This window comes from Parambassis ranga, chromosome 8, assembly GCF_900634625.1.
Source record: "Parambassis ranga chromosome 8, fParRan2.1, whole genome shotgun sequence".
Taxonomy (NCBI): Eukaryota; Metazoa; Chordata; class Actinopteri; family Ambassidae; genus Parambassis; species Parambassis ranga.
Window position 1 is genome coordinate 18,225,338 of NC_041029.1, and position 17,127 is coordinate 18,242,464.

At 42.5% G+C, this 17,127-nt stretch overlaps 1 protein-coding gene across 1 annotated transcript in view; it reads right to left on the reverse strand.

The window, feature by feature from the left end:
• Window positions 1–1,550: 1,550 nt before the first annotated feature.
• The window catches only part of LOC114440494 (extracellular serine/threonine protein kinase FAM20C-like), a 31,109-nt gene continuing 15,532 nt past the window's right edge, over window positions 1,551–17,127 (reverse strand). Inside the window, exons 4-10 of the mRNA XM_028412964.1 lie at window positions 6,953–7,045; window positions 4,836–4,951; window positions 4,147–4,327; window positions 3,963–4,072; window positions 3,783–3,864; window positions 3,537–3,596; window positions 1,551–3,320 (exon numbers count right to left, since the gene is read on the reverse strand). Of these exons, the coding sequence (XP_028268765.1) occupies window positions 3,062–3,320; window positions 3,537–3,596; window positions 3,783–3,864; window positions 3,963–4,072; window positions 4,147–4,327; window positions 4,836–4,951; window positions 6,953–7,045 (901 nt within the window). The 3' untranslated portion in view covers window positions 1,551–3,061. The remainder of the gene's footprint in view (window positions 3,321–3,536; window positions 3,597–3,782; window positions 3,865–3,962; window positions 4,073–4,146; window positions 4,328–4,835; window positions 4,952–6,952; window positions 7,046–17,127) is intronic.

The window sequence follows — 17,127 nt, forward strand, 5'->3', positions numbered from 1 at the left end:
AAAATTAATTAATTAATTAAGAAACCTTTATTAGTCCCACAATGGGGAAATTGCTTAAGGCAGCCCAGCAAAGAGCTCCATATTCTGTATTGATACGTTCTGCAAAAGGTCCCTGTTTCTTTTTGTGCTCTGAAGCCGCAGCAACAAATAAGATGAGATGAGGTGCCGATTCATGTCCATAGTGGATCAGAACAGAGAACCAGGGGCAGGGGTTCCAGGATGTTCTCCATGTCTGCCCTGTGCTGGTCCAGGCGCTGTCTGTGACCGTTGTACTGTTTCAGCACCACAGACAGCTCCTTAGTGTTCAGTTCATTTAGCACCACGGACAGCGCTGGTTGTCTCTCAATAATACGCATGATGTTTTTAGTTTTGAAGCGGAAAAAAATATACATCATACATACACCAGATATAGATTATATCAGTATATATAAGCCAAAAACCATAGTATCTATCAACTGAATCTATGGAAGACTGTTACTAATAGGTGTGAAGATGTTTGAAGATGTTTGCAGTGTATGCAGGCGTGACCTTTTAGTGGTTTACAGATGGAAGAGTTTCAAATGTTTATGAAGATTCTCAGTCATCCAGGTCATCATACATAGAGAAGATTGAAGCAAGGCGTCTGGACTTGTAGAGTTTTCTTGAAGACGTTTCTCTGCTCATCCAAGCAGCTTCATCAGCTCTAACTGTTGGTGGGTAACATGGTTTATATGTGGTCACAGACCTCAGTGGGTGGGTCTGGGTAAAACTTACAAACAACAGCACTACATGTTTCCATAAGTACCTGTGATGAGCTGGCTGGCTGTGTGGTAGAAAGATGATGTCTGAGGCCACCACCTCTGTTAAGGGAAGGTTCTTCCAGCTTCACATAGTCACTTCCTTGACTCCTCTTTAGACCATCTGTCCTCTCTGTCTAGGATGTGGACATTGTTGTCCTCAAAGGAGTGTCCTTTGTCTTTGAGGTGGAGGTGAACAGCTGAGTCTTGTCCTGAGGAGGTGGCTCTCCTGTGCTGAGCCATTCTTCTGTGGAGTGGTTGTTTAGTTTCTCCAATGTACAGATCAGAGCATTCCTCACTGCACTGGACTGCATGTATCACATTGCTGTGTTTCTCGCTGGGTGAACTTCGGGTGAACCAGTTTCAAATTTAAGCCAATTTTGTGAGTGTAATATGTCAGTCTTCACCACAGGCCAATAATAAAACATCTGCACTAATGAACTGTGCTCAAAGCATTTCCTATATTCACAGTTTTATAGATTTTTTTTCCTGACCTCCAGCCTGATGTGAGTCTTTTCAGTTTGCGTGCAGTGCTGTTGGATTTTAAATGAAGCTGCTTGTGCATGATTGACTCAGATAAGGCTTGATTGTTCTTAGTTTCTGATATTCACCAGCTGGATGTTGCAACGATGATGATAAACACTCTTCAATACACTCAAATGCATTTGTTGCAGACTATTGTTTAGCCTGGTACTCGTCAACACTCAAACACACAAATCCACCTCCACGTTTGCAAACATATGCAGCCACCTACACGCTGACGGATTGGTCCTCATTTTGGTTTTTATTGCACACTTTAATCATTTAGTAAACAGATCTTCACAGTAACAATGCAAGAGCAGAAAACAGAAGCAGATCACTGTGCAGTGCAGCTCGGTAGGTCTTCAAAGTATTTATAGGTATTTACACTGAAAATAAGAAAACCAAGGAACAGCGTCCATAGTTATCCCTGTGTTTGGATGAGGCATTTTAACCCCAGAAATCACCCTTCGTCGTGATACCAGCCACTCAGGCTTTACACTGTTTGTAGCTCAATGAATCCTGTCCATACTGCCAACCCAAAAACATTCAAGTACTGTATTTCTGTCATTGCACAGGTACTGGGTTAGCCAATACACAGGACTCTTAGGAGAAAACTTAGGAGAAAATTGCACTGGCACCACTTCAGCAACTCAATAGCCAAAAATTAAACAGCTTTGTTGTTTTTATAGCATCTAAACATAAAAATAACACCCAAAGGAATGCCAAATTAAATAGTAGCCAAATGCTAAAATACCTAAGTAAATATTTCCCAATGTATTAAAGCAACATGAAGCAAAAGCAGAAGTTTAACGTTATGAAACCACTTTCATCCTTTATGATGCACCAATAAATAGTCATTTGGAAATCTCATAAAATGAAACAACATACAAACTGTTACATTTTGCATTACATAAACTGTGAAATAATGTCATAACAAACAATACTAATTGCTTCAAGTCTACGTTCCTTGATGCTTCTCTTTAATTAATGAACACGGCCGCGCACATCAACGTGGTCTCTGATCTTTTAATTTAGCTTTTGGTTTGGTAAATATAATTTTAGTGTTGTTTTGTACTGCATGTAGTGCAAGATAAACGTTCAGAGAAGGTGGAAAATAAGGCAAAGTGAAAGTACTGTTTAAACTACAGTGAAATGCTTGTACTCAGAAATCTGCAATGACATCGGCCAATCGGCCTCTGTGCCAACACAGAAAGCGTATAAAGATAGGTTTATAAAGAGAATACACTTTTTCCAAATGATCCTATTTCCCCCTGCCAGGCATGACTCCTCCTGTGAAACATTCAGTGAAAATGCTGAACGTCAGACTCTTTCTTGTTCTTCTGTAATAAAGCTTATTGTCTAATCATCTGCTCTCCGGTCAGTGTGAGTTCTGATTTGGTTATGTACCTTTATAATAAAATACACATAAAAACAAACCTCCATATTTAGAACAGAACAGGGCACAATCAGAAGACAGCAGTGGCTCCTTTGTGTCTTATACAACATATGCTAAAAGAAAAATACATCTGTATCTAACAAATACAAAGCCTCTGTGTCAGCACAGTCTTTTGTGGCATTTGTGGACAGCTTCTTCTATACAAACACACTTAAAAGCAGTTTCTGTAGAGGCAATGATGGCAAGTCTTGGAATTCACTGAATTCAGCTTGTAGTGGGATTTTTGTAATGGTGTAATCCCATTATTTGAAGAGCCACAGATGTGGTCCATTGGCTTTTTGTGTCAGTGGTTGGATCCTCGCCCTCACTACCTGTGGCCCGGACCCCTGTGGGTGGCCGTGTCCTTGCCTAGATCTTCCTCTACAACGTTAACGTAGCCTTCTTTTTCTATGCAGCCTGTCAAGACCTGCAACACCAGTCGGAGCCGGCGGTCCATGGCCCGAAGGTGAGGCTGGATGAGAACTGGGGACAGGCGGTCACGAAGCAGAGACTCCTCCATCAAAGAGCTCAGCTTGTACTCCTCTTTGGCCAGCAGCTGGAGACGCAGGTATGTGGACTTCCTCACCCTGCAGACAATGCAGAGGATATTTAGATACCATTAATGTCATGGTCAAACTAATTTATACAAAATGAGGCAGAAGAAGTAGATTTCATAGCAATGAAGCTGACATATTTGTGTGTATACAAAGTATATGGTGTCTAAACTTTTAGTAAGGACAATCCAGATGGTCTTTTAACTGTGAAGCAGAAACACTGTGTGCCAAAACACAAAGACATCTAACCTGCAGCACTGGCTGAGTGGCACCAGGATGGACAGCTCGTCATGAGAGTGTTTTCCAAACCTAGAATAGTGGGGATAAAGATAATGACATGATTTATCGCTACAGACGTTTCATGTTGGTCCGTCATTCACTGTATTTCTTCATCAGTTGTAATGAGGCCCTGTAGTTCATAGATTCTTGACACTAACAGCTGAACGAGAACGGTTTTACTTTGGTCATATGGTGCATAAGACAGACAATCTTTACCCTCTTCCATTGTCAAGGTGAATGATGAAGGTGTCATTTCCAAACTTCTCAAATGTTTCGTAATGATGACGGTCCATGTTACCTGCACAGAGAGAAAAGCAGCATGATTCAGAGTCAGAATTTTTTTTTGTTAGTCATCAGAAAAAGTTTAGGCATCAGTTCATTTTCTTCTCTTCTCACCCATTAAGAAGTCAAAGATGGTCATGTCCATGACGTCCAGCAATCGTGTGCCTCGGTCGTATGGAGGTGTCTGCTTCACCTCATCACAATAATCTGGATCCACCTCCCACCTGTGAAAACATGTTTGATTTATTATTTTTAGTCACTGCGGTATTAATGTAACGCATTAGGACAGTTTGCTCACTCTGCTTTCTTGCGTTTGTGGTAGGAGCGTCTCCATGGGTTTCTCCAGGTCTTGCGTTTGGCCAGGTTCAGGTCTGGCAAAAAGGCGGCAAGTGAGCCTTCAATCTGGTCTGGTTTGCCACACAGAGCATGCTCAGTGGAGCAGTAATAGGAGCATTCGCCATAGAAGCAGACATTATTGGCTGAGGAAAGAGGAAAGGTGAAGACACTGAGTAAGGAATGAGAGGAGGAGCAGGACGTGGTTTGTGTATTGTTGAGTGTGGACGTAAACATTCAGGGTTAATGCTGCATTCAAATAAGGATAAAGATCAATCTGTGTGATAATAGTTAGATAAGATAATAGTTGTGTGATAATAGTTCACCCAAATCAATACTTTTTTCATTCTTTATGTTTTATTTGCTGCGTTTTGTGCATCATTTGAAAAAATGTGTAGCTTACGCACATAGTTTATGAAAAACCATTTTGCTTAATGCTTGGTCATGATTTAGAGGTTCTGCTGGGTTACAGTGCCACCATGTGGACAAAGTTGGCCATGGCATGATCTGTCATGTATTATTTAACACTTGCTCCAGCGCATTTAGAGTCTCTGACTACCTTCACTTAGTGCATAACCTGAGACTTACAAGTGAAGCCCATCAGATAAGTGTGACGCAGCTACATCACCCTGCCAAGCTGCACAGTCTCTGTACCTGGCGAGATGAAGAAAGTCCTCCAAAGCTTCTTATCACGTGTCACATCTCTGATCTCCCTCGTCATGTTGACAAGCCTGCCTGCCACAGGGGGCACTCTCCGGAAGTCAAGGACCCTGGAAAGAGAAAGAGAGAGAGAGAGAGAGATGTAGAGACAAAAGTCAACATTTAAACACAGAAGCTGGAGTGGCAGATCAAATGAAAGTTTCACTGTTTACAATAACAGCATCAGTATTTCTGAGCTGTTGGACTGGAGTATCACTGTCTTACACCATGTCCCTGACTTTACACTGAACAGATGCAGCTACAACGCACCTCAGCCTCCAGCTCGTTCTCCCATGGTGCACCAGTGCAGTGCTGTGTTTATAGCCAAGCAGGAGATCACTGAGCACCTGCTCTGTTGTTATGAGCTGCTCTGGACTTCTTCCCTCTCCCTGATTGCATTATCTGCTTTGATATATTAACTGCAAAGGCACAGAAGTTCCAAAGAAACAAGGTGGTAGGTGAGGAGGAGTAAATACCTACACCAAGAATTCCATCAGCATTTCATTTTGTCCCCTGTGCAGACCATTAACATTGACAGTAGTGTTATATAATCTAATCTTGTTCTTGCTGTGTGAATCAAAAATGACACATCTGGATGCTGTTTCTTCATAGAAAAACAATATTTAGGGTTTTCCAATCGAACCAGCGAGTCAGCACATAACTTAATCTGTGTGATCTCAGCACACAAGGTGTATTAATAATTCACAGTCTACACTGAGTTTTCGGTCTACCTGTGTGATCAGCACTATAAGCTACATTGATTGATGCTCCACACTGAACAAAACAGAACAGCAATGCTGCATATTCACGCCTTCCTTTTACCTGTTCCATCAACACTGAGCTACTTAACCATAACATTTTCTTTGTAACCAGCTCCATTCCTCCCACTCTCCCTCTTTTCCTGTCTCCACCTCTTGGTCTCCCCTTCTTTTCTTATGCTCCTGTATCAGAACACTATACCTATTCAGCCCCTGTTTAGCCTGTCTCCCTGTATGTTTGCTGTCCAAATGACCCTGACCCTTTGAGACTAAAACTAAGCCTCCTGGGAGCAGGCAGACACACAGACAGACTGGATGAGTGGATAGGAGTTGGGGGAAACCTTAGCCTACAGAGGACAGCATTCAGAAGCTGCAAACTGCACCGTCATGTTGGGTCCTCGGTGACAAAGGAGCACCTGTATGTGTGTCTGCACGTGCATGTGTGCATGTGCTGCCGGAGCACACTCAAGCTTTTATTTGCGTGCACTCCGCCTATTACACACCCCTGAGTCACAAGGAGTTCATAACAGATGGTAAGATAGAACAGAGGATAAAAAACCCTTGAGATTTAGAAGTAATCACTGGAAAGCGGTGATGTTGCCACTTCCCTGAACTCTTGGAGATATTTTAGTGCATTTCATCCAAACTGTCCAGAAGTGAGACTGAAAATAAAAAAGTTTTAACTGAGTAAAAAAAATCTTTCGTACACCACATTCCTGATTCAATATGAAGTAATAACCAAGCACAAGCACAGATGTCTGCTGTGGTTGGGATTATAATTCATAGGCAGCACAGAAGCTAGAAACGAAGCGCTCCTTTGGGGTAACACAGGCACCACCCTGCAGCACCAAACCCTCTTTCTGGTGGTGTTCAAATGCCTGTGATATGGCTCTCACAAACACAGGGCAGTGAGCTCATCCAGAGGAGAGTGAGATGAGTCTTTTGTGAGCATGTGTACCCAGCTCTCTATTTATTACCTTCCATTCGAATTATTACTTTTCTTAGTGCTTCCTCGTGAGGATTGTTTTTGTACCTTGTCAGCTGAAGTCCTGAGAGTTAGAGGATCATGTTGAAATCAATATACTCAGTAGCAAGTAGAAGAGATGATCCCCTCTGTCTGTGTTATCTAATCCCTCATGTACTTAATCCCATTCAGATTTTCTCAGTTTAACGCCATTAGGGCACACCTCCGCATCATGAGTGTGTGGTGTCAGGATATATTTGTGTGACCTGCAGTTCTTTCGCTTGAACAGGGCTGTGAGAGGATGATTTGCATTCAGACAGGAAACAGATGAGTCACAAACAAAAACTCACCTGTCCAAGTGAAAAGCAGCAATCTCAGCATTGTGCCTTTCAAAGTCTGAGAAGTAGAAGAAGTCTGGAGGCGTTTCCTGCTCCCGCGTCTGCCTGAAAGATAGACGTAAAAAAACAAACATTAAGCCGTCATTTTCTCCAGTGGCATTTCTTTGTGCTTGTATAGTTTACATTTTTGTGTTTTGATAGCAGCAACAAAAGGTAATAAGTTCCTCACACAAAATTGAAAGGAAACATTTGAATATCGTCCCCACAGAACGGAACACAAAGCTGGTAAAACTGGAAGCTCTGAGATGAGATGAGGTTTGCATTTAAAATAAGTCGTGTATCTCCTCTCTTCAGATATTATAAATAGATGTGACAAAGACTTGGTTTTATTTTTTAATTATTCAGCCGTTTTGATTTCTGTCGCCGTCTGTGCAAATCTCATCAACTTTCATCAGGTTTTGAAACTCATCCCTTCCTGGGACACGCTCTATTGTACAGCATGACACCAAAGCCTGTGTGGACAAGGCGTCCAGGAGGGTGAATCTCTGCCAGCCAAGCTGTGGATCTGATTTGGGAAATGCTAGAAGCCTCTTTTTGTCTGTCTTTCCCGCTCCTCCTCCTTCTTTTGTCCCTTTTGCTATTTCATTCTTTCACCCACACATACAGTATATGGACAAAAGTTTGAGGACAGCAAGTCCCCAGACATGTTTACTGGCCTCCATTTTTCTTTTTGTAAAGTCTTATGAAGGGTAATGGGGTCAGGCGTCCAGGAAACTATCACATATATATTCATTCTGCTTTAAAGCTGCAAACAAAGCTGTTGGTGGGGAAACGGAAAACTTTTCAAGATGTTTTTTTGTTATAAATCGTCTTTTAATTATGCTAAAATTGCACATTTGGTCACATTGTTTATGTTTACACCGCTGACAACCACACACACTCTCTCTCCTTTCCAGCTTTGTCTTGCCTCCTTTTCATCAATGTAGATTGGACTAAGCAGTGCCAGTGGCACTACCCCCCCCCCTTCCCCGTCTCCTCCTGTTTCTTTAAAAAGCCAGACCACTGACAACAGACAGCCTCCCACCCCCCTATTCTTTTACATGTCAGGGAAGCAGCCATTTACCCATAAATCAATTGCTGCCATTGAGGCTCCTTCTTTTTTTCCACTGTTGGTGCAGGACAGTGGATAAAAGGCTCCGTATACATAAATGAAGCTGAATAAACAGAGGCAGGAGCCCTTTTAAAAGGTGACCTTATGAGTCACGGCACCTCTGACGCACCTCGTTATCGACCAACTACATGATAAAAAGTGCCTATCGTAAATAATCAGGGCTTCTTAGAAGGCTTGGGTACACAAATACCCTGCGGCTAAATGTAGATTAGGCAGCGTAACACACACTGTAAGGCAGCACGAGAGGGGCAGTCTTTGTCTGTGGTCAGTTGCGTTTATAATATTGCTTCCCCTGGTCTCACTTTCCGTAATGTGAACCTGACCGATGGGCATTGCAGATGTGGTTGCCATGGTCACCAAGATGTAAAATGCAATTTCCTGTCAGGAAGGGAAGCTCCTATAGAATTCTGAATGAGTGGGATTGGGATGTGAAAAGCCATAATACGAGAATAAAAGACCACGTCCACCCCCACCCTGTACAAAATCACAAACAAATATCCCCCTCACACACACACACTCGAAGCCTTTATCACTGAGTGTCCTTGATAATAAAAAGACTCTTTATCTGAAGTAGAGGGTGATCAGGCTCCAGATGTTCTGTGTGTGGTTCAGCAGAATCACTGCGTGTGTGTGTGATGTAGCTGCCTATGTGGACTGGAGTTTGTGTTTACTCTGCAGTTTTAATGTTCTTTCATGAGCTTGGACCTGCACAGTTGTATTAGAGAAAGATGGAAGGAGGAGGGGGACGAGCAACATAACAGCTGTGGCCCAGACTATGCCTACACATACTCTTTTCTCTCTCCCACACACACACACACACACACACACACACACACACACACACACACATACACACACACACAGGAAAACGGCAGCAAGACTAATGATACATGTCGGTGACAGAGAGGGGGCAGTAGAGACAAACCAACTGAGTGAAAATAAATGTGTAAACCAGCTCCTGGTCCCCTTTTAGAATTAAATGGATGAGAATAAACAAGTAAGTCTCTTTACATCCGCATGGTGAGAGAAGACGGAACTGTAATTTGTTGTTTGGACAATGAGGCTATTATTATTATTATTATGATTATTATAATTAACAAGTTGAAAAATCCCCTGTATTTCTGCCAAAACACATGGAAGCATGAACAAAAGTACAGCACAGAACATTAATTAGACCGTTAGACAAGCTAAGGCCTCACGACCTGATGCACTGCATTCTTTACTAAACAGTTCATTTATGCTTGTTTTTAATATCATGTGTATGGTCCTTATCCTGCTGCAGTCACTGATAAAGTAGCTTCATTAAATTATAAAGGGGAACAATGTTGCAGCTGACCCAGTAATGACATTTTGATACTGATCCAACTTGGAAGATGAGAGAGCGAGACAAGAGACAGAGAGGGCGCACGGGAGATCTGTCATCTATTGGTAATCCACAGCAGGTCTCAGCCCTCCCACTCACAGACTTCTTTGTCTCTGTCTGGGTTTTGTCATGGACTATAGTTACTCACGTGCTGTATATGAGCACGCTTACAATAAACCGATTAAACATCCTGCTAAAAATGACTGTAGATCGTAGGACTGTAGTTGTTAGAGCATACATGACCAAAAAACCATCAGCAAAACTGCTCAACTATCTGTTTTTATAAATAAGAAGAAAAACAAAACCTTGCTTAAAAATAACAGCCCACAATGAGTGTGTTCGGTCGTGCTTATCAGTTGTTTGGTTGCCGTGCGGCCAAATCAAGCTCCCTCTTGCCAGACTGACCCTACTTAACACTAATTATCAAGTATCCAGCAGCTTGTCTCCTCTGCTCCTCCTCTCCTTTTCCACCCACTTGTTCTTTTTCTGTACCCAAGTAAACATCTCATCAACAAAGACAACATGTTGATGTTTGAAATGTCACTAAATCACACATATTTTCATCTCGCTCTTGAGATGATGTTTTCAGAAGCCCTGTAGGAAATGTCCATCTTTTTAGTGGATGAGTGATTTCTGAAAAATACGAGTGATTAGTATGATGTATTCAGGACACTTGTGAGTAAGTGGCACTCACGACATCTCTCAAGGTGACAGACAGGTGGAGGGATGGAGGACGGGGATGAAAAACTGAGAGTTAAAACCTCTTCAGCCCGGTGATTTGTGTCAGAGTGCGCTTGTCTGTCAGCAGCACAACATGCAGAAGAATCACAGGAAGCTTGTGCTCTCATCTGCGGCTCGCTGCGTGGGAATATATTTATATACATTTTGTGTGCATTCCTGACTCTCTGTCTGCTTACAACACCGGTATCGGAGAGGGATCTAAGAATCGGCCCAGGGCCCCAAGGTAGCTGTCTAGATTGAATTTCAAATCAGTGTTACACAAGTTGTGTTCTAGCCTCAGCTATTTTCAACACACAGGGTGAGACACCGCCAGGAGGAGCGGCAAGTCATCTGCATGTGTGGGAAGAGCGATATTATCATAAGAATGCTAGAAATAAGAAGATGGATGACGGCCTAAGTCAGTGCTTCAATTTCAAAGTTATTAGATACTCATAAGGTGGGAGATAGTGTGAAATTAATATGAAGACTGGAGATTTTCAGGGAGCAGCTCTGTGCGGCACAATGTATCCGTGCAGGTGTAGAGGTGCAGTATCTGTTGATTGATCTTCCTCAGGGAGATGTGCAAAAGTCATTTTGATACATCAATGACTCGCACAAAATGATATGATGAGGTGTTATATATGAGATTATACATGGAAACTTTTATTGCTAACTTCCAGTGTTACAGCCTGCACCAGCCTTGTGTGTTTGCAGTGGTTGTAGCAGACATTATGTGATGTATTTAGGGGTAAAATGTCCCCGCAGTGTACCCTACTAGCTTGTCCTTAGCTTCTGGTTCTGTGTGTTGTGGGGAAGTGTTTTTGGTGGTAACTGCAACCTGTCCCTCATCCGGCTAAATGCTCGCTCTCACTGGTGTTACAAAACATGCACTTGTTAGCTAAAGTTATCGTGGCTAACTACACCCCTCTGGGCTGTTAGGAAGTTTGATTCATGTTAGTATGTTGAACGTATGGATATGTGTGCAGTATCTTGTTATTTTTCAACACTACTTGGTTAACTACTAAATTAGCCACACTGTGTTTGCTGGTGGCAAATTCCTTCCTATGTTGTAAAGCTGCCAGACTGGCACCAGGAGCAGTTCGCTTCATTAAGCCAATGCTGTGCACTGAGCTCTGAGGCATCAGAGTGTAATCACCTTCTTGACCTGACTCCTTATCAGTGCCAAGGCTGTTTTCTAGGAAGTTTACTTATCAGATGTTTAAATATTTGGGGTGGAACGGTTCACTAAAGCCACGGTTCGGTTCACATCACGGTTCTGAGGTCACGGTTTTCGGTTCGGTTCGGTTCACATTGTTAAGGTTTGGAAAATACCAGATGAGCATAAAATACATATCCCATTTATCCAACCTTCAACATATTTAAGAAGCAGGTCAGTGTTTCCATCATTATATCAGGTCAGGTCAATTTCATTTCTTTTCAATTTCTATATAGCACCAGATCAGAAGCCATTTAAGATTTTCACACACACACTGTCGGACAGAGAACGTGTGTTGCTTTGTCCACCGTTGCTCATGACATGCTAGTTGGATAGACTGAACTTTATGACTATGCTGGGCTAAGCTAATGGTACTGATGTCCGTGTTTTTATTTTATTTTTGCAATTGAAATATGTTATTTACATCCCGCTCTGTGAGCATTGACGGGACCTTCGGCAGCTTTGTGCACGGTTGGACGCAGAGTTCTGTGGGTCTCTGCTCTGCTGCAGCTGAACCTGCTGCGTGAAGCTACAGAGACTGACCGGCTGAGGTCGGAGAGGAGCTCTCGGCCGCTGCTTGTTGAGGACAGTAGCCTGACTGCAGAATGATTTCACGTCAGTCTCCAAAAGTCTTTTGACAAAAAAAGGTTTGGAAAGCCGCTAAATGTAGCGAGAGAGACGCCAGGTTGGCAACACTCGTCTCCATGCTGTGGTAAAAACGCCTTCCTGTATTACTTTGTGTGCATGTCCAGAACCGAACAGAACACTCGCCCCGAACCGAAGCACGTGTACTGAACGGTTCGGATTTATTTCCTATACCGTCCCACCCCTATTAAATATGATAAAATCTAGGGAAACTTTGCGTCCTTGAAAATAAGGTTGAAAAGTGTTGAATGATGAAGATGTCAAAGGTCAGTGTAACCTCTTTAGCCTGATTTGTCATACAGCATGTTAAGCTCTTTATCTTTCAGTTATCTCATTCAGTTTATCTGACTTCTTTCCTCCTTTGCCAATTACCTGCAGCCGCCTCATTCTTTAATAGATGTCTAACCTTCTGTCTACAACAAAAGCAGCAAGCAGAAACTGTGGCCTTGGCTTCAGAATTTTAATGTACAGCTTTGAGAGAAGCTGCATGGCTGGGGGCTAGGTCACTATCTGTGACCAGCAGAGCTCCCTGGCAACCCTTGAGAAAGATGACAGAACCCCTCAGAACCAGTGTAAATTGTGTGTGTGCGTGAGACTGAGTCAGAGATGAGAGTTAGCAGAGGAGAGTGTGTGTGTGTGAGTGAGTGTGTGTGAGTGAGTGTGTGTGTGTGTGTGTGTGTGCGCCTATCCAACTGTCTCATCTGGCCAGATGGCTGCAAGTCTCTGTCTGCATGTGTCACGGATCAGGCCATGGCTTTATAGGTTTGCAAAGCCGTGCTGCTCTCTGTGTGTGTGCAGTTTAACAAGGCAGAGTTGACATGGAATAGAAAATAAAGCACACAAAATACCGCTGGAAGGCTGATGAGCAGGGTATATAACAAGAGCTCACTGTTAATATGAAAAAAAAACCTCTTAACAAAATTTCAGTCAGGGACTGAACACCTTTTATTGCCTTAAAGGCACGTTAACAGTCTGGTAATCATAAATATACAATGAATTTTAATACAATCACTGCCCACAACATGTTCTCCTGCTGGGCAGAGATGGTTTCCTTCCAGCAGATGATGGATAGTTTACTCTTCTGGTGCTTCAATCTAAACTTGTGTAAACTTGTTAATCTGAGGTAACTGCAGATGGAAAGCGTCAATACTAGGGCTGTAATCTCCCAGTCGGCTGGTCGATTTATTAGTCGATACGTTCTGACTCGACCAAAATTCTGATTGGTCGACTTTTTGTAGCGTTAATTTTATCAGGAGGATTGTACCAAGTGCTAATGGGGGTGTTTTCGGCGCACCCGTTTCACAGGTAACAGTCAGTCTTTGAACACCCCCCTTGTTTTCACTACTTTGGTTTAGCCCAGCCCACTAGAGACAGAGAGTACCGACCGGTGGTTTGCTGAGTATTTATTTAGGTTTGACCGCGCCTTTTAAGTCAGTCAGAGTGTGTCATTAAATTCAGTGCAAAAAAATAATCGGGTCAAAACGATGTAATAATAAAGAAATAAATGACTCCTCTTTGTAGTCTTTATGTTACCACTACTGTTATTTGTTAACCTTTCCTGCTTCAACCTCCCCACTGTCAGGAAGCACAGAGGAGTGATACAGCTCTAGGGCGAGCAGCACCCCGCGCCATTAGTCGATTTTTAGTCGAAATTTACGGGTTTCAGTCGAGCAGACATTCTTTGGTTGATTACAGCCCTAGTCAATACAAAGTCCATCAGGCTGCTGATTAACACGGATGTGTATCAAACACTTTCCTGTGCAGCTATTTAAAACTCTCTCAGTTTCGGCTCCACACTACTCTTGGAGCTATTTTCGAAATTGTGCAATTTCTTTTCTTTCTTTCTTTTTTCCCCTTTTCCATTGCTGGCCTTAATTGAGGAGCATGGCGTATTCATCCATGTTCCCCTGGGCTTACCACTCCACAGAGCACAATGTTTAAAGACCTGAAATCGCTGTGAAGAACCAATGCAAAGCTGCAGAATTATATCTGGTGTTTTGGGATCCCTTCCCTGCAAATCTTAACAGGCTCCCCCGAGTCGCGAGCACACTCGGAATGAAAACTCTTATAAGTGGTGCTGTTATTTTCATTTTTACAAAGACATATTTTTCCTTAGTCCTTTTCCATATCAAAATAAGTTGCTTGTACTTGGTATTCAATAAGCATATTCACATATAACTTTCAGGAACAGTCTAATGGCAGCTTTCTGATATCAATGGAATTATTGCTTGATGAGTCGGCTTTCATTCACAGAGTCATCACAGAATAGACCTCAGGATAGTTTTAGTCTAAGCACAGCAGCTTAACACAGCAACAGACGGGAGAGAAGTGGAGATTATTTAGTCATTTTAACATATCTGTTGCATTATTTATAATCATTTTCCATAGCAGGTATTTTTAGACTTGTATAATTAAAATTCAACTATCGCCTGCTTTTCTGAACAGTTTCCAAGGACGACTTTTGAGATAGTTGTTTAAAAAAAACAAAAAAACACATCTGCTGCTGTCAAGAGTAGGAGCATAAAGTTTACCATAATAAAAACACTTTACTGAAGCACACAGGCTAGTCAGTGATTGAAGCTTTAGCAGTAGACTGCCCACAAAATAACACGACCAACACAAAAAGCCAGGAAATAGCAGCCTTCACATGAGGAGCAGTTTGGACTAAAATGCTAAACGGTCGTCATTAGTGAATTCAGTTCTGAATCGGCCCTTACGTCTCAGCACTGAACCCTCCTCTCCTGCCATTTCTTCACATTGACTCTCTTCATAAATGTGCAGAATTCCTGGAAGGCGAAGTCTTCTGCATGTGTTTTGTTGAATGTCTGTGAAATTGATCAAACATTCCAAATAGATTCGAGGGAATTTAATTTTTAAAATCTCTTTAATAGGCTTGGCATGAGATCAAAAACGCAAGGACACAGAAAAGAATGTTTATAAATGTGAGGGTTTTTAATAAGTGCATTTAGGTTCATATAGTGGAATAATAAGGCTTCATATGTGCAGCGTATGTTGTCTGTGTGTGTGTTTGTGTACGCTAAGGGGATTATGCGCTGAAAGGATGGGACAGGTCTTTATGCTTATAGTTAGATTCTGTTTTGTCTCCCTCTCTCTCTCTCCCACACCATCACCCACAACAAATGCACATCGGTTCATCCTCGACAATCAGGAGTGTTCCAGCAACACAGAGCCACACTCTGTCATATTTACATATCCATCCACAGTGGATTAGCTTTTCTGAATAGCACAAGTCTGAAGCAATCCTTCACAGGGTGTGCAAATCATGACAGGCTTTGCACAGAATAGGAACCATGAATTATGCAGAACATACACCAAACATCAAGGCTATTCTCGGGTCAACTGTGATTAGATGTCAAAAAGCACAAGCTCGAGGATGTTAGGAACAATAAGCTTTAAAATGTGCTTGAATATGTCGACACTGCGAACCGAGAGACTCGTGACCGCAGCTTTCCTCCCTGTGCAGTACTTTCCCACATAAATAGGAGCACTGTGCAGTGCGCCAGTCCCAAAACCACCTGTTCCACAAAAGTATCCAAGATGTTGACAGCTCTTTCACACTGCAAGAAATCCGCCACGAAAGGATTCACTTGGAATGTCAGAGTATTGTGGATTCTTTTCACCCCTTTATACAGCACAGATATCAGCACCGAAACGCCACACAAAGTCACACTGAGCATTCTTGCTGAGAGAGAAGGCACTACAACACTCAGGGGAGCTCAGCTGCTCCACAGCCTAATAAGAAATTCCTCCAGAAAGCCTCTGCCAGTTGTTTCTATCCCTCACAGCCTCAGAAGCTCTGGGGGGAAGGAGGGAGATGAGAGCAGGGAGGGACTAGAGCTTCAAAGGCAGATCTGAACTTAATAATGTGGGAAAAAAGTAAAGATAGCATCCACCTTGACACGTCTGGTCTTACCACAGAGAGGGAAGATCAGCAAACTCTGCATTGCTTCCATAATGAAAACAAACCACATAACTCTCCGTCTGTTGGGATCAATGAGGATTTCAAGAGCTTTCTCTGCGTGCGTGTGTGCGTACAAGTTTTTGTTTATGCCAGCAACACAAAATCGATGAGTGTTACCACAAGTCTTCATCTCACAGGGACGGAGTAACAAGCCCAGGTATTCAGCATGACATGTAAGCTGATGAGAGGATGGGAAAAGGAAACTGGGCTGTGGGTGCAAAATCTGCAGGGTTAGCAAAAAGGTCTTAGACTGAAAGGGATTTTGGGAAAGATAGAAAGCAGCTACACTTTCACATTATCTCTCCTCAGACTGAATTCCCTCTAATTTTACACTACATTTATAACCTGATGGGAAAATAAAAGGGTGGACACCGCCACGCCTGGATACAGCTTAATTGAGAATCCTGCTGTTTGCATGTTTTCTTTCAGTCGTAAAATAAATGTAAGGTTATAAAGGCAAAAACAGGAAATCTCTGACCAGAATAAAATACAATCATGTTCTCCTCCTGGAGTAAAATTCAAAGCAGATTCCCTGACTGCAAAATGGCAGATGACTGGGCCAGAATGAGAGCAGCGGAGGAGGAAACTGAAATACCTGCCAAAGCCATATAAATCATGCATTTTTAAGTGGAGAGCCTCGTTCCCCTCGGGGCTCTGCAAACAGGTCTGTCCTCTGAAGTAGCCGGTGGTAGAAAACCATTAAGAATTTATTTGATTATTGCTAAGCTGTTAGAGAAAACAATGTTAAATCCTGGGAAGCATTCATTTTCCTGGCCAACACATGAATGCAAGCACACAACACACACCCGCACACAGACACACACACACACCACTTGGGAGTGTGTCTGTGTGGCTCGAGCCAGGAGGAAGTTAATTGGATTGTGTAAGCATTTTGGACATCCATTATCTGTGCACATCTGTGGGGGGTGAATCTTGATGTCTCATCCAAAACAATCCTATTATCTTGACCAAAGATAAGGAACACACAAACACACTCTCTCTGCCTCTCTCTTTTTCATACACATGTTTTGTATCACATGCTGCAGCTCCAGATTCTCCTCTGTCCCACATCTATCTATCTTCTTTGCCC